This window comes from Gorilla gorilla, chromosome 3, assembly GCF_029281585.2.
Source record: "Gorilla gorilla gorilla isolate KB3781 chromosome 3, NHGRI_mGorGor1-v2.1_pri, whole genome shotgun sequence".
NCBI lineage: Eukaryota > Metazoa > Chordata > Mammalia > Primates > Hominidae > Gorilla > Gorilla gorilla.
The window spans coordinates 15347364-15368481 of NC_073227.2; the positions used below are offsets into that span (position 1 = coordinate 15347364).

General features: G+C 51.4%; 1 protein-coding gene across 4 annotated transcripts in view; it reads left to right on the forward strand.

Annotated features, from left to right (window-relative positions):
* Positions 1 to 21118, forward strand: part of JAKMIP1 (janus kinase and microtubule interacting protein 1) — a 175858-nt gene that overhangs the window by 137324 nt on the left and 17416 nt on the right. For all 4 annotated transcript variants that reach the window (XM_055385847.2, XM_055385846.2, XM_055385848.2 and 1 more), the window contains 8 exons: positions 90 to 218; positions 2023 to 2106; positions 5770 to 5832; positions 8460 to 8558; positions 11943 to 12044; positions 12756 to 12809; positions 13711 to 13776; positions 20406 to 20474. In XM_055385847.2, coding sequence (XP_055241822.1) covers positions 90 to 218; positions 2023 to 2106; positions 5770 to 5832; positions 8460 to 8558; positions 11943 to 12044; positions 12756 to 12809; positions 13711 to 13776; positions 20406 to 20474 — 666 coding nt within the window. The remainder of the gene's footprint in view (positions 1 to 89; positions 219 to 2022; positions 2107 to 5769; positions 5833 to 8459; positions 8559 to 11942; positions 12045 to 12755; positions 12810 to 13710; positions 13777 to 20405; positions 20475 to 21118) is intronic.

Here is a 21118-nt window from a genome sequence, read left to right on the forward strand (position 1 = left end):
TATTTATGTTTATTATTAAAATCAATCATAAATCATTTATTATTGTAATTATGCACTTGATTATTTGTTTTCTTCTCCATTATGTGAAGGCCACAGCCCGAGAGGAGGCTGACCTGCGCTTCTGCCAGCTGACCCGGGAGTACCAGGCCCTGCAACGCGCCTACGCCCTGCTCCAGGAGCAGGTGGGAGGCACGCTGGACGCTGAGAGGGAGGCCCGGGTGAGTGCAGCCAGCCTCAGGGCTCGAGGGAGGGGCCGAAGGCCAGGTCATGTAGGTCCTTTCCAGAAGTGTGACATACCCTGGCTTGGACACTCAGAGGGGATTCTGAGAGGTGGTGGGGAACCCATAGCAAGGTCTCTGCTGCGGTGACATTCTAGATCCCTCTCTGCATCCTCGGTGTGATGGCAGGTGCTCTGGAACATTGAGCTGTTAGAGGAAGCAACGCTACACATCACCTGTGCCGTCTGTTTGGAGGAGAGCACGTGTTCAGAATTTAAGACTAAGTGATGAAATCACAGACTTGGCCAGCTTGCAGGCTTCAGGCTCCACTCCCTCCAGGGCTGCCAGCCCCCCGCCCTCCAGGACATCCACCAGAACACTTGCAGGGACTCTCAGGGTGCTCCCCAGCCACCAAGGCACTCTGGGCCCTGTGACTACCTCAGTCCAGGCCATGCCATTCCTCAGGCTGGGCTGAGCTCTGCCTTCTGGAAACTTCCACCCACTGGCCCTTCTCCCACCTTCGGGAGTCACATAGACTGGGGCCTGCTCTCCCTTCCTCCTGGGAGTGCGGAGGACTCCCGGAGAGCACACACGGGTGCTTCCCTGCATCCCCTCCCCCATCTCACCCCCACACTGGCCCCCTGAAGCAGGAGGAATTAATCTGATCTTCCGAATGAGGAAACAGGCTCAGAACTGAGCAACTTGCCCTCAGATACCCAGATGATGCTGAACAGAGCTGGGAGTCGAGGCCAGGTTTCTCAGACTCAGGGCCTGTGCTCTTTCTCAGAGCCCTGTTTGGGAATTCCACAAATGGATGGATTTTGGTAGTCTTAAAGGCAATGGGCCAGAATGGGGCATTGCCTGGCAAATCTGATGGCAAAGGCAGAGAGGAGAGGCCACGCCCACGTGGAGTTTGTTCCAGGGGCAGCAGTGGCCCTGTAGTGGGGAGCCAGGAGTAAGGGGGAGTGAGGTCAGCAGGGAGGGAAGCTTCTTGTCCCACCATAAAAGGCCCAATCTTTGTCATCTAGGTCAGAGGAGGGAAACTGTGAGGCTTTGTGTGGGCTGAATAATTTTTGTTTCGCTTTTTAAATTTCATCTACTTGCCAACATTGAAAAGTCAAGAGATTCTATAGAGAAATCCAGGTTCCTGACGTCTCTTGAAAGGTCAGAACATCTGGCAGCAACAGGCGTCCCATTTCTTGTGGCTGTTGCTGGGTGGCAGTGTCTCCCTGAGATGGGACATGTGCCTCTGGCTTGCCACAGTCCCCACCACTCCCTGTTACCCCACACCCAGTTGACTTCCCTTATTTATATGACTTTCTTGGTGCTTGAAGTATTTTGCTTTGCAGCCCCTGCTGCAGGTGATAAGGGGCCTGGGCCAGGGGCTATGCAATTGTGCAAGCGTGTTGAAGTCTGATGACGGCTGAATGAACTTCAGGTTCAGTAAGGATTGGACTTGGTCAGAGAGCTGGGCCTGGGCCCCCAGTGTGGCTGGCTTCTGGCTCACTCACCCCCTTCAAAAACAGGGTCCCTTCTCCAGGCTTCATTTTCCTTGCCTGTAAAACCAAGCAAGTTTTGGTTTGTAAAACCAAACAAGGCTGTTCTGTTCTTAATGATTTTTGTGTTTGAATCTGAGCCATGCTTCTAGTAGGCCAAGGTTGAATATGTGCTCCTAAAAGTGAACCTGTTCCTAAGGTTTGCCTATAAGGACCCTAGGCATTGCTTGCATTGGGGCATGACGCTTTCCGCTTCCCTGTTACCCATTGGAGGTGACCTGCTTACTGCCTGGTCTTTTCCCTTCCAGACTCGGGAGCAGCTACAAGCTGATCTGCTGAGGTGTCAGGCCAAAATCGAAGATTTGGAGAAGTTACTGGTTGAGAAGGGACAGGTGAGCAGGAGTGATCTGTGCTCTGTGAATCTTTGCCTTTCTGTCCCCTTGGTGGTATCCCTGGGGCTCGCCCTTGTGCCAAGGGTGACGTTCTGTGGGGCTGGATCAGGAGCTCCAGAGACGCTAGAGGAAAAAACACTAGCAGAACCCAGGCACGAATGTGCTTCCTACTGTACCTGTGTGCCGAGTTAAAAAATCAAAACAAGGTATGGCATTCTAACTTGGCCTTTCCTTTGTTTGTTTGCCAAATGCACAAAAAAGAGGTAATTCCAAAAGCAAAGGTGTGATCAAAGCTGTTTTTGACTTGAACCTGAAGAAGAGCTGTCATTTTCTATCAAGATTTTAATTGTGAGAATGAACCAGCACCCATGACTAACCCTGGGTTATTGCAGAGGCCCCACCTCTGGCCTCTGATTGTGTCTTAGAACAGTCTCATCCTGTGCTGCTCAGGTTAGAGTCAACTGCACCTACCCATCCACTGCATTTGATTAGGCAAGGCTGGTTGACAGTAAGACACAGCAGAAAAGCAATGCCTGGGCCTAGACCTGTCCCCTGGAGTGGGGGAGCCAGAGAGGGCTCTGGGTGGAAATCTGGCCTCTCGGGGTGACATGCGAAGGTTCGTATGGGTCGGCCTCCTCTGTGTCAGAAGTGCTGCTGTGGTGACATAACCTGAACGTCTCCCTGGCTCCATGTGACAAGGTGTATTCTGTTCACACTCCTGTTTCTCCCCAGGGCCTCTCAGGGATTCAGGGCAGGGGGCACCACCATCTTGGAACTGCCCCATCTCGAACTTTTCCTCTGCTTGGCTGTCTGCTGCCTCAGCAAAATTCATCAGTCACGTGGTCCCACTAACAGTGAGGGTGCCAAGGAGGGTGTGGGCAGACGGAGTGTCTGGTGGCCCCCACCCCTGCCTGCAGAGAGGCATCTATGGGGGGCTGAGGAGGCCAGGCAAGGTCTACCACAGTTCCTAGGCCTGGTGGGACACAGTGGGAGGAGGCGGGTGTGAAGCAAGGGGTGTAAGAGGTTCCAGGCGGCTTAACAGAAGCAGCTCCAGAAGAGCACTGCAAAGCTGCAAAGCTGCAAAGCTGGCAGCTCAGAATGGCTGCCGCAGGGCTCGGGGTTGAGACTGAGGTTCCCATGGAGGCGGACGGCCAGCGACTAGCATGCATGCCTGGCACAGAGCAGGTCACCACAGCAGACTTTACCAATGGACTGCGTGGGGGAATGTGAGTGCCCAGCCCTCTGGAATGGCTTCTCTAAACCGTGGTCTGCACCCTCCATGTGGTAGGATCGTGACGCAGAGCTCACATGCTATAGCTGGCCACCTGGGTCAGAGGGCAGCTCTGCCACTTCCTTGTTGCATAACCTTGGGCAAGTAACATAATCTCTTTGTGCCTCAGTTTCCTCATCTTTAAAATGGGGCTAATAATAATACCTAACACATTAAGCAGGAGGACAGAGGAGAACCCAGGAGTAGCTGGGGCAGAAATCCAGGTGTGAGATGATAAGGCTTTTTTTTTTTTGAGGCTGCTAGCCTCAGTTTCCCTCTTCCAGGCTGAGCCCACATATCTGTAACTTGCCTGATCACAGTCTATAACTAACTTAGAGTTGTAAGTAAATGCTTATTCCTTGGCACTGCAAGGAAAAATTAGCATTCAGACAAAAAGTTTTCTCAGCAAGGCAATTTTACTTTCTGCAGAAAGGGTGCTGCCTGTCAGTAGTCCTGCCACGAGAGCACATTGAACAAAGAAAAGCAGGGATATTTATTCCTTATGCATTGGGTCCTTACTGCTGTGTCCTGTCTCCATTGGCTGGAACTGGACCTCCCAGTCTAAGCTAGACCCAATTGACTAATAAGTTAAAACTTTTCTAGATAGGTAAAGGTAATAGAGAACAAAGGAAAAGAGGAAGTTGCTTGCGAAAAGACTTAGAGAAGTAATAACATTTCCAAATAAGGAAGGGACATAAGCTGCGAGCTGGGACATGCTTGAGCAAGTCTACAACAAATATCTTGGTTAAAGTACAAAGACGTAGAATGTACTTATTCCCTTATATCTAACAGCTACATAGGAGGGGCTTAACAAAGAGTTATTAGTATAAAGGCAAGGAGGCTTGAAGGAAGTTAGTTTTTAAAAAGAAACTATTATTTTTAACACTTATGATTTATTCTTTCATAAGAAGGGAAACTTTGAAGAGGAACTTTTCTACTTTCCACACTTAGCCTCCCCCAGGGGGGTAGGTCCTCTCTGTGTGGCCTGCTCTGCCCTCCATGCTGGAGGATGGCACCTGTCTGAGGCAGAGCCTGTGGCCGTTCATCCAGCAAGCACTTCCCAGAACTCTCGCCTATCCCAGGCCCAGTGCTGGTACCTGGGACGCTGAATCAGTTTGCTGTTGCTGAGTAACAAACCACCCCAACACTTAGTTATTTAGAACAGCAGGGATTCTATTTGTACGCAGTTCTGTGGATCAGCAGTTTGGGCTGGGCTCAGGCTGGGCACATACTGCCAGCTCCCGGCCAGGTGCCTCCACCTCAGGGAGGCCCACCTGGCTTCTTTCCGCATGGTTTGGGGGCAAGCCCAAGGCCCAAGGATGGTCCAAACCTCTGCTCAGATCACCTCTGCTAACATCCCAGTAGCCAGAGCATGGCATGGCCCAGCCCAGCTTTGAGGTTGAAGAAATGGACCCCATCACCTGCTGGGAGGAGCTGCCAAGTCATATGGCAAAGGGGGTGCACACAGAGGTGGGAGGGAGTGTTGCAGCCATTTTTGGCCACAATATGCCACAGACAAAAGGTGGGTGGAGCACAGCCACTCCTCACAGGTGCTCGCAGCCTGGTGAGGCCCACACATGGGTCAGCATGGGGATGATGCAGGTGCCAGATGCCAGGGAGACAGAAGCCTGGAGGCAACCAGCGCCTTTTCTGTGCATTCCATGTGCTTGGGACGAGACCCTAGGCCAGGCCTCTGCTTCTCAGCATCCTAGAACAACAAGACTCAGTGAGCCCGGCCCAGCCTGGTGCTTGGGAGGGGCCTCAGCCCAGCCCCAGCTCTGTGGCTGACCAGCAGAGAAGGGAGGAGGGAGTTGGAGAGGGCTTCCCATGCCTTTACTTATTCCTTCATCCATCCATTCTGGGATTCACAGAGTCCCCCTGTCCCCGTGTGACAGGCACTGTGCCAGGCTCAGGGTGCCACAGCGACAAGATGGACTTGGTGCCGTGTGCTCACAGAACTTATGCAAGAGGATACGACCAGGCAAAGAAACGTGGGAAGGGCATCGCAGGCAGAGAGAGTGGAATGAACAAAAGCATGTCAGTGTGGCTCTGGCCAGTCTGCGGGGTATGAGGTCAGCCTTCCGCATGCGTGGAGGGTCTGCCAGTGTGGACCAGTCACCCTGGAGCCATGTTTCTGTTAATTAGACTGACAGAATGGAGTCATTGTGCTTTTGGGAACGTGAACAAAGTGGAGAAGTGATGCCCCACAAACCAGCCATTTCTCTTTTTGGGGTTTAAAAGTTGACAGGGACAATGAGGACACATCACGGCTGTCATTTTTTATGACCTTTCCATAGTCAGTTTCATAGAAAGTGACCTTTCTCACTAAAAGTTTGTTACTTGACCATCTGTTTGCTTCCATGAATGTGACCATATTTAGTGCTTTTCCTTAGGATTCCAAGTGGGTTGAAGAGAAGCAGCTGCTCATCAGAACAAACCAAGACTTGCTGGAAAAGGTGCGTGACCCCACCTCAGGGAAGCACAGAGCCGCAGGGCAGTTGGGACCCCGCGGGCCTGCTCAGACTACACGGGTCGTGCCCAGTGCCATTTGGGCATTCCAGTGACCAGGGCCTCGGGCCCTGCACACCTCCCATGAGGAGAGATGTCTTCCTCACATGGAATCAAAGCCACATCTGTGGTCTATCCTCTGGGACCAGGTCTGCAGAGCTGGTTTAGATCATCCTCCTTGGGTACTCCACAGAAATGGAGAGGCCTGGCCTGTCTTCCCAGGCCACTCTGCAGAAATGGGGAGGGCTGGCCCCAACCTCTGGGGATACCCTGTAGAAATAGGGAGAGCTGCTCTGTCCTCTGGGGACACCTGCAGAAATGGGGAGGGCTGGCATTGTCCTCTGGGGACACCTGCAGAAATGGGGAGAGCTGCCCCAACCTCTGGGACCCCTGCAGAAATGGGGAGGGCTGGCCATGTCCTCTGGGGACACCCTGCAGAAATGGGGAGGGCAGGTCCTCTCCTCTGGGGACACCCTGGAGAAATGGGGAGGACAGGTCCCAACCTCTGCAGACACCCTGAAGAGATGGGGAGAGCTTCCTTGTTCTCTAAGGACACCCTGCAGAAATGGGGAGGGCTGCCTTGACTTCTAGGGACACTCTGCAGAAATGGGGAGGGCAGCCCTGTCCTCTGGGGACACGCTGCAGAAATGAGGAGGGCTGCCCCGACCTCTGGGGATACCCTGCAGAGATGGGGAGGGCTGGCCTGTCCTCTGGGGACACACTGCAGAAATTGGGAGAGTTGCCCCGACCTCTGGGGACACCCTGCAGAAATGGGGAGGGCTGCCCTGTCCTTTGGGGGCACCCTGCAGAAATGGGGAGGGCTGCCCCGACCTCTGGGGACACTTGCAGAAATAGGGAGGGCTGCCCTGTCCTCTAGGGACACCCTGCAGAAATAGGGAGGGCTGGCCCTGACCTCTGGGGACACCTGCAGAAATGGGGAGGGCTGCCCCGTCCTCTGGGGACACCTGCAGAAATGGGGAGGGCTGTCCCTGACCTCTGGGGACACCTGCAGAAATGGGGAGGGCTGCCTCATCCTCTGGAGACACCTGCAGAAATGGGGAGGGCTGGCCTATTGTTGGGCTGGTCCATCTTCCTGACACTGGGCTCCAGGCCGCCTCTGCTGTGGCTTTATGGTCCAGAGCCCTTCAACCACCAGTGTGGTGGGCGCCTGAGGCAGGTCCATGGGCAGATCCTCAGGCCATCTCAGCCCAGTGCAGCTGACCCATAATGGGAACTGGGCCTCTGTTCTTCTCTTTCTGGTTGTGGAACTTTCCAGAGCTCTCGGAGAGTCTGCTTGGGGAGTAGCTCTAATGCTTTGGAATTAAAATCGTAGCTTATTTTTTCCTAATTGGTGTACAATTCACTTATTCTTTTTGTAAATCTGCTGTGTTGCACAACCATCACCGCAATGCAGTTTTGGAACATGATCAGCCTGATAAAGACCCCTCCTGCCCATGTGCAGTCCCCCCTCTGCCCTGCCTCCCGGCCCCTGGCAGCCTCCAGTCCACTGTCTCTGGATGTTGCAAGTAAGTGGCGCCAGACCCTAGGTTAGGCCTCAGCTTTTAAGCATCCTGGGGCACCAGGACTGGAGGAACCTAGCCTGGCCCTGGTGGGGGTCCTTGGCCCAGCCCCCTCTCTGCTGCTAACCAGCATGTGGCCCCATTCCCTTCCCTGCATTTCTCAAGGGCATTTGGGACAAGGGCATTTGGGACAGCGAGCAGCCCCAGGCCTCGGGAGAATTTTAGCATCTTTGGTGTCTTGTTCACTAAATCCTGGGAGCCGCAGAAAACCCTCACTCCCTCATCCCATTTCTAAAGGTCTCCCGGGGGTGGGATCACCTGGCAGAGGGCCCCCCTCTAGCCTTCTGTAATGGTGCCATGAGGCTTTACTGAAAGCCCTCATGTACATGCGTTATTTTAGTGACTTCTCGCTGCTGCCAGGCGATGGGTGCTGCTGTTTCCCTTCTTGGACAGAAGGTGAGGGCTGGAGTAGTGGGCTGAGTGATCCAGCGTCTCCCAGCTGGGTCTGGGATGCAGGCAGTGTCGCTTCCCACACTGATCTGCGCTCTCAGGGAACTCCTGCCTTTACGGCTTCTTCTGCAAGCTCTGTGGGGAAGCAGGAGGGGGCCTCCCTGCCGCAGCTGGCTGGGCCTCTGTCTGGGCGGGCTGAATCTGGTGGGGCTTGAGTTGGGAAGACCTGGACAGGCTTTGGGTGTGGCACTCTTGCTTCCCAGTGTTTGGCCTCAAGGAAGGGACTTAATAGCTCCATGCCTCAGTCTCCCCATCATTCATTTATTCAGCAAATATGTAAGTAGCCTCTACTCCACTGGGCCAGGCTCGGAGGTGCAGGGGTGAACCTGGCCCAGCCTCTGTCTCCTTCATTTCCAGCCGCATCAGCAAAAAGGACCTGCAGCACCTACCTCATTCGTTTGCTAGCTGCAAACCCTGCCCTCTCCTGCCCCTTGCCTCCGTGGCCGGTCCTCTGTTTCCCTCCAGCCACTCAGTCAGGTGGCCTGTGACCAGGGGACCCCAGTGCTCCCACCCATCCTGTTAATCCGCAGGTATCTTTGCTCTAGATTTACAGACTGGAAATGGAAGAGAACCAGCTGAAGAATGAAATGCAAGACGCCAAGGATCAGAACGAGCTGTTAGAATTCAGAGTGCTAGAACTCGAAGTAAGAGACTCTATCTGTTGTAAACTCTCAAACGGAGCAGACATTCTCTTTGAACCCAAACTGAAATTCATGTAAAGCTCTCAGATGTTTTCAAGCATGTGTAAAGGGGACATGTTATAGTTTCTTTCTTTCTTTCTTTCTTTCTTTTTTTTTTTAAATCTGTATGTTCAGAATAATTTCACTGCCTTAATGTGTTCTGGAGAGCGTGCTCACCCAAGTCTATGGACATGTACCAGAGCTAATATATTTATTGCCTATGGCTTGTTTTGCACTTAATAAAATAATTTGTTTTTGCAATATTTTGCCTTTTTTATTTGTGTTTCATTTCCATAACTACTTCTTTCCTGCATGCGTAGTCACCGGGTACGCATTCTGCACACCCAGACGGAAGCACTGTTGCAATTAATAACACACCTTTTTAAGTGATCTTGCATGCAGTAAATCTCACCTTTTGAAATAGCAGAGTCTGACTTGAGCCAGCAATTGACTCTAGAATGTGTTTAATGCCAGTTTGGGCCCATTTTCTATTTGCCAAGGTAAACACAAGGTAAGTAAAGACAGGGTAGAAGGATGTATTTGCATAGGCGTTTAAGAAAACTAGTTACGTTGTTCAAACTCTTTTATCCAGTAAATACAGACCCAGGCATTGCAGCAATATTGGACTAAAGAAATTACTATTTGCAACTCAAACTGCACCTCAAAACTACTGGAGGGAGATCAGTTGCTGTTCACATGTAGAAATCCTGTTCCTTCAGGAACTGCCCCAATGCACCGAGTGAGATTCAGTGAAAGAATACCAATGGTCTTACTGCTTCCAGCTGAAATCTTACCTCGGGTGTGTTACTGTATTGCCTTGCTCTCATGGTACTTCATAATCCTTTTTTTTGTTTCTGTTGAAAAATCATTGGCATTTTAAACATCACTTAAGTTTGTGATGAGTTTCTCTAAGCACCTGTAGTGGCGCAGCTCTGCTGTCTCTCAGCTGAAACCTTTGCATGCGTGAAACCCTCAAAGTGAGCACCTTCACAGTGTCTGTGGCTTCCCCAATTTTGTTTTCTCCTCCCGGCTTGAGTTACAATTCTGTCTGCATTAGAACTGACCGTGTGTACCTTGTCGTGTGGGCAGGGACCTGTGGCCTGAGTATTTCTCACACCAAGAGTGACTCAGCTCTTGGCTCAGCATGACATGAGCATTTTATTTGTGCGACACAATTGGAAGTTATGTGAGGTCATTGTTAATACTCCTGCCGCTGTTAGAGAACCTTTCACAAATCCTTGTTATGAGTCTTTCTCATGAGAATTCTATAAGCACTACCCAGTTTACTAGAGTTTTCTTTAATGGTCTCCACCATCCTTCAGAACCACCAGAAACAAAATGGCTTTTTTTTTTTTTTTTTTTTTTTTAGGACAGAGTCTCGCTCTGTCACCCAGGCTGGAGGACAGTGGCGTGGTGCACTCTTGGCTCACTGCAACCTCTGCCTCCTGACTGTGAGTGATTCTCCTGCCTCAAACTCCCTAGTAGCTGGGATCACAGGCACACACCTCCTCACCCAGCGAATTTTTGTATTTTTAGTAGACACAGGTTTCGCCATGTTGGCCAGGCTGGTCTCAAACTCCTGACCTCAAGGGATCCACCTGCCTCAGCCTCCCAAAGTGCTGGGGTTACAGGCATAAGCTACCAGTCCCGGCCTTCAAAATGACTTTTGTTCATATAAAATCTGAGTTTTGGGAGCCACTTTTTCTATGGGGACGCCATTTAAGTAAATTTGCGGGTAGAAAGGCATCTGTGGAATGGAACCATCATGAAATTTGTTTTTTTGCTTGTTTTTGTTTTGTTTTATTTTTTTTAATTTTGGCTAATAAGGGAAATAAGGTTTTCTTACTAGACTGTTTCAAATCTAGGTTAGTCAGGTTAGGGCTTCATGGAAATTGATTGAATTAGTGCCCAGCCCTCCCTCTTTCCTTCAGTCTCACCCCAGAGCATCTTCTTAAGCCCTGCCGTCTAGATTCGTGCCTCTCTTGGCTACATCTCTTAGTAGAATTATTCAAGAAGCCCACTGGTTCTGTAGCTAGATTCTGCTAGAATGGCCCAAAGCGTGTTATTTTTTACCTTACCGTAACTTTGCTCAAACTAAAGCAGTTTGATTTAAAGGTGTAATTTGAAAAGGTCTTCTCTGCTGCCCCACCATGACAAATCTGTCCATTGCTAAAGTGTTTAAAGTCCATTCTGTGCAGGAAACACATCTGAGACCTGAGTCCTGTTCTGCCACTGTGCTTTAGCCCTGTAAGTAATTAGGTTTTCCCGACCTTTTAAAAACTTGTCATTTATGTATGATTAATAAATACCTCTTCTGGGAAAAGGCTTGCTCTTCTTCCTCCCTTAGTAATTAATTGAGCTTTGCTGTAAGTCTAAGGCAGGGGTAGAATGATCACTTGTTGTGTTTGTGTGGTTCAAAAAAAATTGTGAATGGTATTGGCAGATTGTATTGGAAAGAACAGAAAGTCAGCCTTTGGGGCCGGGCGAGGTGGCTTACGCCTGTAATCCCAGCACTTTGGGAGGCCGAGGCGGGTGGATCACCCGAGGTCTCTGGAGTTCAAGACCAGCCTGGCCAACATGGTGAAACCCCGTCTCTACTGAAAAAGAAAAAAAATCTAAATACAAAATTAGCCCGGTGTGGTGGCGTGTGCCTGTAATCCCAGCTACTTGGGAGGCTGAGGCAGGAGAATCACTTGAACCCGGGAGGTGGAGGTTGCAGTGAGCCAAGATTGTGCCATTGCACTCCAGCCTGGGCGACAAGAACAGAACACCCTCTAAAAGACAAAAAAAAAAAAAAAAAAAAAGGAAAGAAAAAGAAAGAAAGTCAGCCTTTGGGGTCCTGGCCCTGCCGCTTGCTAGCGTGGGACCTCAGACACAGCCTCCCTGGGCCACCACCTTCTCTTTGTCTACAGAATGAAAGCAATGAGACTGCCTCCTGGGGTTGTGTGAGGATTAGACGGGAGAGTGGTGTGCCTGGCACAGAGTAATAAACCATAGTTGGTGGCTTTTGCTATCTATTCAAATTTAGTGCAACTGTGTTTTTTAAATTTTGTAATTCTGTGATTTCCTGGGTTTTGATCTCACAATGGATAAAGCCATGGTACCCTGTTAACCATTTCTCCCTAGATGAATAGGGAAGAAGTAAACACATTTCCATGGAGAACTGCTGCGTGGGAAGGCGTGAAAACGTCGTAGCTCATGGACGAGGCTGCTTCTAGTCCGAACTCGTGCTTTTTAGTAACATCTGTGCCCACTGGAATTCCTTGGTTTTTGCTGAGTAACGTGGGAAAATGGCAAGTGGTAAATAATCCGGTCACATTCTGTTTTTAAACCGAATCTTTTCCCCAGGAGAGAGAGAGGAGGTCGCCAGCATTTAACCTCCAAATCACCACCTTCCCCGAGAACCACAGCAGCGCTCTCCAGCTGTTCTGTCACCAGGAAGGAGTTAAGGTAGCGTGCCTGGGGGGTGCCTCTGCTGAATGCCAGCCAAGGGCTCGCTCAGTGCCCGGCTCAGCTGCAAAGGGGGAGTGCTGGGATAGAATTGATTTTCATGAGATACCCCTTGTGTTGAAAGTCACAGTTTGTCCATTTATTAAAGGGTCACCAAATGTGACTCTATTTTGACCCATATGTTTAAAACAGCAGAGGCTTGGCGTATAGCCCTGAGTGTGAACCCCAGTTCCACCACTGCTCTGGCCTGTAAACTTTCAGAGCCTTAGCCTCTTCGCTATGAAATCCAAATGACAATACCCACACCGTGAAGCTGGGGTGATGATGAAATTAGATCATGAACAGACTCCAAGTGCCTGGCCCTCTGCCTGGCATGCAGCAAGGTTCTGTAGATGGTGGCTGTGGTTGCTAGAAGGGCCCGGGGTTTACCGTGTCCTAGAGCCCTGCTCAGCCCCAGGGACAGTGTCCTGACTCACCCGATTCCATGGCCTTTCTAGAAAGCAGTGTTTGTGCTGGTGTAACACTCAGCAAATGAGCAGCAGTTATGCCTTCTCTCCCTCACTCCCCAGAGGAACGGCTGGGCGCAAAACTTGGCCAGAAAAGAAAAGAAAGAGCGCGGTGTCTTGTCCAGAGGAAAGGCCGTGGCCCTAGAAATTGGTATGGTTGGTCTCTGTAGCTCACACAAAAATGAACGTTGGAAATCTCTTCCAGGATGTGAATGTTTCTGAACTTATGAAGAAATTAGATATCCTTGGCGATAACGGGGTAACTATGAGCGATCGGTTTCTGCTTTCGTGTTCTTGTTTTGATCTGGGTGTATTCTGTGTGACTTTTGTTTTGTTTTGTTTTTAATTTCTCTCTGATGTAAGAGATCTAAGAAGTACAATGTAAGGCTTTTGTATGGCCGTGTTCCTGTGTGGGTGGTGGGGTTGGCATTCGTCAGAAGTGGGGTTCCGAAGTTAGATTCCCCTGGCCTGTTGAGTGAGGAGGGGACGGGAAAGCCTCAGAACCCCTACCCAGAAGGCAGGTGGAGTCAGACGAGATTGCTGAAATCAGAAAGGGATCTTTTTGCCGTCCTGAAAGATGAGCTTGCATGTAGCCATGTTTCACAAAAGCTTAGTGCCACTCTGTGAAATGTCCCCAACCAGAGGGACAGGAGCTGTCTGCCTGAGGCGCTGGCCCCATTAGCGAGAGGGAGCTGACCCTCGGGTGCAGCTCGGAGAGAAGCTAGGAAAGTTGCTTGGTGTTGGCTGGGCATGGTGGCTCACGCCTGTAATCCCAGCACTTTGGAAGGCTGAGGCAGGCGGATCACCTGAGGTCAGGAGTTCGAGACCAGCCTGGCCAACATGGCGAAACCCTGTCTCTACTAAAAATACAAAAACTATCCAGGTGTGGTGGTGTGCATCCCAGCTGCTGTAATCCCAGCTACTCGGGAGGCTGAGGCAAGAGAATCACTTAAACCCAGGAGGCAGAGGTTACAGTGAGCCGAGATCACACCACTGCACTCAGACCCAGGTGACAGAGAGAGACTCCGTCTCAAAACAAACAAACATAATAAAACAAACAACAACAACAACGAAAAAAAAAAAAACTTGCTTGGTGCTGACTGTCTGCACGTGGATTTGGGATCCAGTGTCAAATGCCCTTGCCCATTTTTGTGTTTTAGAATTTGAGAAATGAAGAACAGGTTGCAATAATCCAAGCTGGAACTGTGCTTGCCCTGTGTGAAAAGGTAGAAGCCAGCGGCATTTCTGTGCTCACACCTTGTCCCAGCTTCCCAGCACCATACAAGAAACTGTACATTGGCGTCTTGCTTTGCGTGGGAGCATGCGTTCCAGTCCGTCTGCGTCTGCACGTGCACATGCATGCCTTTCCGTTCTCTTCATGACGGAAGTCCCACATGCTCACTGTAGAAAACCCAGAGACGCAGGAGGAAATCAAAACCCGGTGAAGGAAACAGTCTGTCACTTTTGTGTATTTCCTTCCAGTGGTTTCCCTGCGTCCGTTGTTTTTAAACTTAGTTGAAATGATACTTGACATCCAGTTTTCCATCAGGCTTTAGAAACATCCTCCATACCATTTAACATGGTTCATAAATGTGTTTAAATGGCTGTGCATCTCTCCATCACACAGTTATACTGTTAGTTACTTAAGCCCCTCTTAGCTGTTAGATATTTTTTTCTACCATCATGCAGTGGTAAACTGCACATTTTTTACACATAAATTTCTATCTACGTCTTAAAATATGCCCATAAGATATATTTTAGAAGCAGAATGACTGGGCCAAATAGTAAGAATGTCTTGAAGGACTTCGGCATTGTCAAAACAGTGTCCAGAAAAGCGGCACCAGATACCCTCCTACCTGCAGCCTTACACGTTGTTGATTTATGCTTGACATGGCATGTTACCGCTGAAAAGAACTTTGCCCATTTGATGGTGAAAACCGTATCACGTCATTGTTTTAATTTTTATTTGAGTGCTAGTGATACTGAGTTTTTTATGTGTATTATCTATTTTCTTCTCCTTCCTTGTGAATTGTAATTGCATTTATTTTGAGGGTTTTCCATTGGATTTGTTCACCCATCCATCCATTCATTCGACAAATATGTACTCATTGTCATTGTCTTTCTTACTGACTTCTCTGAGTGCTTTACATATTAAAAATACTAACTTTTTGACCTGTTTGTTACAAAACACATTCCTGATTTGTTTGCCTTTTACATTGGTTTATGGTGTGTTAGAAATATACAACTGTTTGTGGCTAAAGACCTTTTCCTTTCAAAGCATATGGGTTCAACTTTAAAATGCTATTTTTGCAGTGATGAGGTCTTAATGATCTTAGTTGGGATTCCTTCCAGAATTGCTGGAAGGGCATTTAAAATAGAAATAGTTTCCTTCCCAGGGCATCTGTTCAATCCCTCCATCAAGTAAAGGATACTAAATGTTGGTAACAAGACTTATGGCCAAACCTTGCCCAAGGTCACACTGGTAGGCAGTGAGAGGATTGGAACTCAGCTTTCTCCTGTTCCTATCATCACTAAACCTGGCTGAGCTTGTGTCTTCTGGTGAACCGCGGGACGGGGATGACTCACACCTGGCCGGCTGGTGGCTATCAGGTGCAGGTGCAGGCACGGGGCGGGGCACATGGGGCACATTCAGCACCTTCCTTTCCAGCAGCAAAACCCTCCGTGGCTGTCTAGGCTCCTCCAACAGTGCTCTGTGTAGTCACACAAAGTGCTGATTAAACACTTATGACTCAGCTTATTCAACATCTACTGGAACATTTACTGAGAAAGAGCATCTTAGTGTCAAGTGCTGAGCACGGCCCTGGGAGACGTGGAGATGTCACATCCACCAGTGTCCACTTTGATGTCGGGGAGGCCTCTCCTGGCTTGGGTCTTGGCCACACCACGTGCCAGCTGCAGGGGTTTCAGCCGGTTTCTCACCACGTCTCTCTCAGCCATGACACTGAGCATCCTGGTGGCTCACAGTGTCTGTCGGAATCCAGGAGGCTGCATATTTCAGTAGGATCAGGCATTGTCATCAGGTTCAATCAAGCACCTGGGGCCATGCTTGCTTCCTGGAGATGCTTGGTCAATGCCTGTGGACCGGGTGAGCAAGGAGCAGGAACCTGCTGGTGACTCAGGGTGGCTGGTTCGTCCTGGGGCTGGGGCAGAGGGTGTTGGAGGGCCAGGGCGCCAGCTGGCAGGAGGCTTTCAGCCTCAGTGAGAGCAGCCCTCTGCAGGGCGCTGAGTTCTCCCACCTGAGCCGTTCCTGATGTACCCCTGCCCACGCCCGACCCACAGCAGGTGTTCCAGGCCCGCACCTTAGGTCCCCAGCGCTCCTCATCCTCTGGGCATCTGTGAGATTAGCAGCCCTCTAGGACAGCTGAGGAGGTGGAACCTGTCTGGGATTCGGCCACTGTCTGCCTTGACCCTCACCATGCTCTGCTCGCCTGGCAGCTGCCCACCTCCCCGCTTGCACCCTGCCCACCCCCACTGCCGCCCACCTGCCCCTGACCACCAACCTCCCCAAGCTGGTCAGCCTGGTGCTGCGCCTTGTGCCCTACACACTAGAGAGCTGTGCCAGTCGCCCTAGCCTGCCAGGCCCTCACAACCCCTACTGACGGTTATGGGGTCCCGATTCTGAGCCTGGTACAGAGGTGCCCAGCTCCGCGTCTTTGAGGAATAGACTTAAACTAGAGTTTTCTCAGGTTGGGTTCTAGGAGACACTGGCCCTGCCATTTGTCTGTGGATAAAGGTCCAGTAAGCTTGGGAGTTGCCGCTCGTCTTCTCCCAGCTTGGAGAGGATGTTGGTGTAAGAGCTCCTCAGGTCCAGAAGTGGACCTTCATGTGGGGTGGGAACTGCATCAGCAGGACCCCCTGAGAACCTGGCAGGACCGCTAGGGGACTGACGGTCTGCTTTGCCTGGGACTGACAGCTTTCCTGGGACGTGAGAATTGCAGTGCTAAAACAGGGACAGTCGTGGGCCAACAGGGACAAGCTGGTCACCCTAGAGCCGACAGGCGCTGCAGGGAAGTTTGCAGAGGGGGCGGGCACCTGCAATGTCACTGCCAGAGAAGGCTTGCTGACAGGGCCCAGTTAACCCCTGCTCCACTAAATACTCTTTACTTTAAAAATTGTCATTCCATACGGGTATCCGAATAAGTGGAAGTCAATGTCAATGTTCCCTTAGAGGCATTAATTTTTTTTTTTTTTTGAGACAGAGTCTCACTCTGTCACCCAGGCTGGAGTGCAGTGGCACGATCTCAGCTTACTGCAACCTCCACCTCCCAGGTTCAAATGATTCTCATGCTTCAGCCTCCTGCAGCTGGGATTATAGGCATATGCCACCACGTCCGGCTAATTTTTGTATTTTTAGTAGAGACGGGTTTCTCCATGTCGGTCAGGCTGGTCTCAAACTCCTGACCTCAAGTGATCTACCCGCCTTGGCCTCCCAAAGTGCTGGGATTACAGGTATGAGACACCTCACCCGGCCTCGAAGCCAGTTTCTTAGTGTGTAGGTGAAGTGCAACCTGAAGGAATGTCCTATGATGTGCCTGTGTTGATTTCGCTACAAACAGCATCTTGCCCTGGGCACGTGCTTTCCTCATCTCCACCCACTGAGGCCCTGCCCAGTCATCAGGGCACAGGCATCCGTCCTGGCGCCCATCAGCCCCACTCTGGTTAGCCACGTATAGGATCAGGCAAGTTCTCACTCACCTCGGCACATGGCACGTGCCCCACAGAGAAACTGAACCATGAGACATTGGAGGGTTTATAAATCATAGCAGTCATATCTCTTCTCCCTCAAGTTCAAAGTGGATCGAGAAAAAGACACTGGCCTCAGCCAGGTGGGAATGTCTTAAAGGCCGTGTTCTCACTAGTAACGATGGATAGGAGAATGAGGCATAGGTCTGAGCCATAGTCGGACTTTCTAATAGTTGGCCCTGAGTCGAAGCCTTGGGACCATCCCCAAAGGGAGAGGGGAGAGATGAGCCCCACCAGTTGCAGGGGATCCAGGCTCTGCACCTGATGGGCCCTGGGAGGCGGGGCGCAGACAGCAGCCCTCACCCTGCAGCATGCTGCCCCCATGAGGCTGCTCAGTTCCTCATCAGCAGCTCCCTGTGAGTGGACTCACTTCTCCTCCCCAGCCTGAGACCCCCTCTCCTGGGGTTGGAGCAGAACCATGAACACTGTTTCTCCCAGGAGTGACTGAGGCTCCACAGCTATCTGGCCAAACTCTTTGATATTAAATTTCTGATCTCACGTGGTCGGGGGTCCTCATGGCCAGCTCTCTCTGCTTTCATGTTCTCTCCCCGTTGCTGAAAAGGTCTTGTTAAATTTATTTTTTATATGCAATTTTTTAAACGACAGCAACAAAAAATCTCAACCCTGTTCTGCAGAAACCGTTCTGAGAGCAGCATGTTGTAACCATCCAAACCTGGATTTCCCATTTTAATTTTATTCATTTTATGACTGCTTGCATGAGTGTATTAAAACTGAAATACCTGTAACTCCCCATCCAAAATATGCTTATCTGTTTCTAAGAAACCACGCATCTTGTCTGAGCCTTGTTTGAGGAAGTGCTGGCCACCGCGGCTGGCACAGGGTGCTGGGTGCTGCCACCGTGGCTGGCACAGAGCCCGTACTGGGGGCCAAGCTCACTGTGACATTAGGGAAGGAGTTCTGTGGCAGGAGCCGATCAGTTCTAGTCCCCTCTGTTTAGACAGCACACACCACACCAACCTGCACAGCCTTGATTCTCCTTCATTCAACAGAAGTTTATTAGGCACCTGCTTGTGTCAAGCCCTGTGCCAGGCAAGGAAGTCCAACAGGAGGCAAATGTGGTCCCCCCCTTCAAGGGGGGCAGCGGGGTTAGGGGTGAAACAGACAACAGCGCTTGTCAGGTGAGTGCTACGACCCGGCATTCACAAGATGACTGACATGGGCACCATGGAGGTTAGCTGACCCCATGGACTCAAGCAGGGGCTTCCTGGAGGAGGTGACAGCTAGCTCAGGGCCTGAAGACTGAGTGATGCTAGCTTGTTAAAGGCCTGGGGCTGAGGCTGGGGCCAGGAGAGGTAGGCACAGCACATGGAAAGGCTGGGCATGTTCAAGGAGCTCTGTGTAGTTAGGATGACCAGGGCCTGGGATTTCAGTGGGGACAGGAGAGTGCTGACTGATGAGGCTGTGAGCATCACAGGGGCCACCCCACGCTGGGGCCTTGCCAGTGTTGTCGGGGGTGCTGGGATGTCTTTGGAGGTCTCTGAGCAGAACAGGGATGTTCCATGAGCCCATGTATGTTTTTTTAGGGAACTTGCTGGCTGGGGGGCAGAAAGGAATTTGGGGTGTGTGGGGAGGATTCAGATATGAACCTGGGGGCTGAAAGGGGAATGGGGGGTTGGCGATGGGGAGGGAGTGCTGCGGGTGGGTTTGAGAACCGGAAGGAGGCAAAGCCAATATGTTGGAAGTGGACGGAAGGAAGGAGGGGGCACTCTTCCCCATCAGGGGTCCTGGCAGGCCCTGGAGATGCCTTGAGGCTTGGGAGTGGAGGGGTGCAGGAGGCAGCGGCACACAGGGCGTGGTGGGGCAGATCTGGGTATAAGACATTTCAGAGAGGGTAGGGAGGGTGGATCCCGGGGGAGGGCAGAGTAAGGTGGAGACGGCCGAGGGCAGGGCTCCAGGACCTCACGAGTGCAGGGTGACCTGGCGAGGGTGACCAGCTGCTGCCAGAGGAGAGGGAAAGCAAGGAGTACAAGGAAGCTGGGGGAGCCTGGGGTCGGGAAAGGGGGCTTTCTGCAGCCAAGGCCTGGAGTCAGGAAAGGGGATGCTCCACAGCCGGGATCTGGTGGCAGGAAAAGCACTCTACAGCGGGGCCTGGGGTTGGGAAAGAGGGCGCTCCGCAGCTGGGGCCTGGCAGTGGGAGACCATCCGACAGCCTTAGCAATGAGGAGGTCAATGGTGTTGACAAACCCGGACACCCCTCTGTGCCCTGACCTCCCCGCGGCCCTCCCCCACAGGGCAGCCACCCTGTGCTGGCCTGGACTTCCTCCCGTTTTAGGGGCTCCTCGTAGAGGCACATCCACGTATGACACCTGCCTCCGTGCTCATCCCCAGCCCAGACCCCAGAGGGAACGTGGACAGAGCTCCCACTCCCTTACCTGCCGCTCAGGTGCACGCCCCGCCTGTTCACCCCATACTCTCCGTGCCTGCGCCCTCATGTCCTGGCATGAACCCTGCTTTCATGCTCCTACACCCCCTACCCTATGTGTGATTCCACCTCCTCTCATGGTGGCACCAGGCACTCTGGGCTGCTCCAACTCACGTTGCTGGAGGGATGAGGGCAGTGGCTTTGGCATCCTGCAGGCTGGGTTCCAAATCTCCATTCTGCACCCGTGTGACCTTGGACAAGTTACTTAACTCAGCCTCCATGTCTTTACCTGCAAAATAGGGGTGACGCTGCCTACTGCTTGGGGTGGTCGTAAGAGAGTCAGATGAGGTCTCCTGCGTGAAGCATCAGCGCAGAGCAGGCACTCATTGACATCAGCTACACCACACCACTTCCTCTGCTGCACACACTCGCAGCCGCCCACACTCGGGTCCACCCAGGCTCTGAATCCAGCTTCCACACCACGTACATGTCACACTCACACCTGAGACCTCCTGCACATGCAGGCTGGACCATGCACACACAACCACGCCGTCCACAGATCAGGCATGTGTGTGCCATGACCTGACCCATTCCTGAGCACACTCTGAGGAAGCCGACCTATGAAATTCACACACCTGTGAAATTCCACAGCCCCTTGGGTTCTGACTCTCACTTTGCTGCACCCCTCCTGTCCCTGCTGTTTTCTAGTGGCTGAAGCAAATAGAGGGGACCGAGGCCGCCCTGACACAGAAGATGCTGGACCTGGAGAAGGAGAAGGTGAAAGATTTGCTGCCTGGGGGTGGGGGAGAGGGTTCAAAGAGCTCAGAGAGGTTGATTTGCAGGAAGGCTTTGCATGTGGTTTCCTAATGATTTGCATGCATTTCTCAATTTTGCTTTTGCCCCAGTGGTTGTTCTAAGTAATTGTCACCCATTTACTTACTCTTTCACTCGCTCAGTTACTCATCGAATACATATTTTCAGAGCCTCTGCTGTGTCCCAGGTGCTATGCCAGGATTAGAGGCTTAGTAATGAATAAGTGGGGTCCCTGCCACCAGGAGCAAGCTCACAGACCTGCAGGGCCATGCGTTCATGAGCTCACGTGAATGCAGCATGAGGATGTTAGGAGAGACACAGCCCAGATATGGAAATGCTGGTGCAGTGACTCTAGGAACACACGGGCATGGCTCAAATCTTTGCTGGCCATGAAAACTTGGGAAACTGGACTTTAGTTTTCTCATGGATGAATGGGAAATTCCAGTCTGTGCTTTGCTGGGTTGTGGGATGAGAAATGCTACATACATAACCAGGGTTGCACTGTGCTTGGCACCTTGGGTACCTGATAAATGGTGGTGGTGGTTATTCACTGGGACTATGGATGTATGGGGAGCCTGGGGAGGACAGAGAAGGCTTCCCAGAAGACG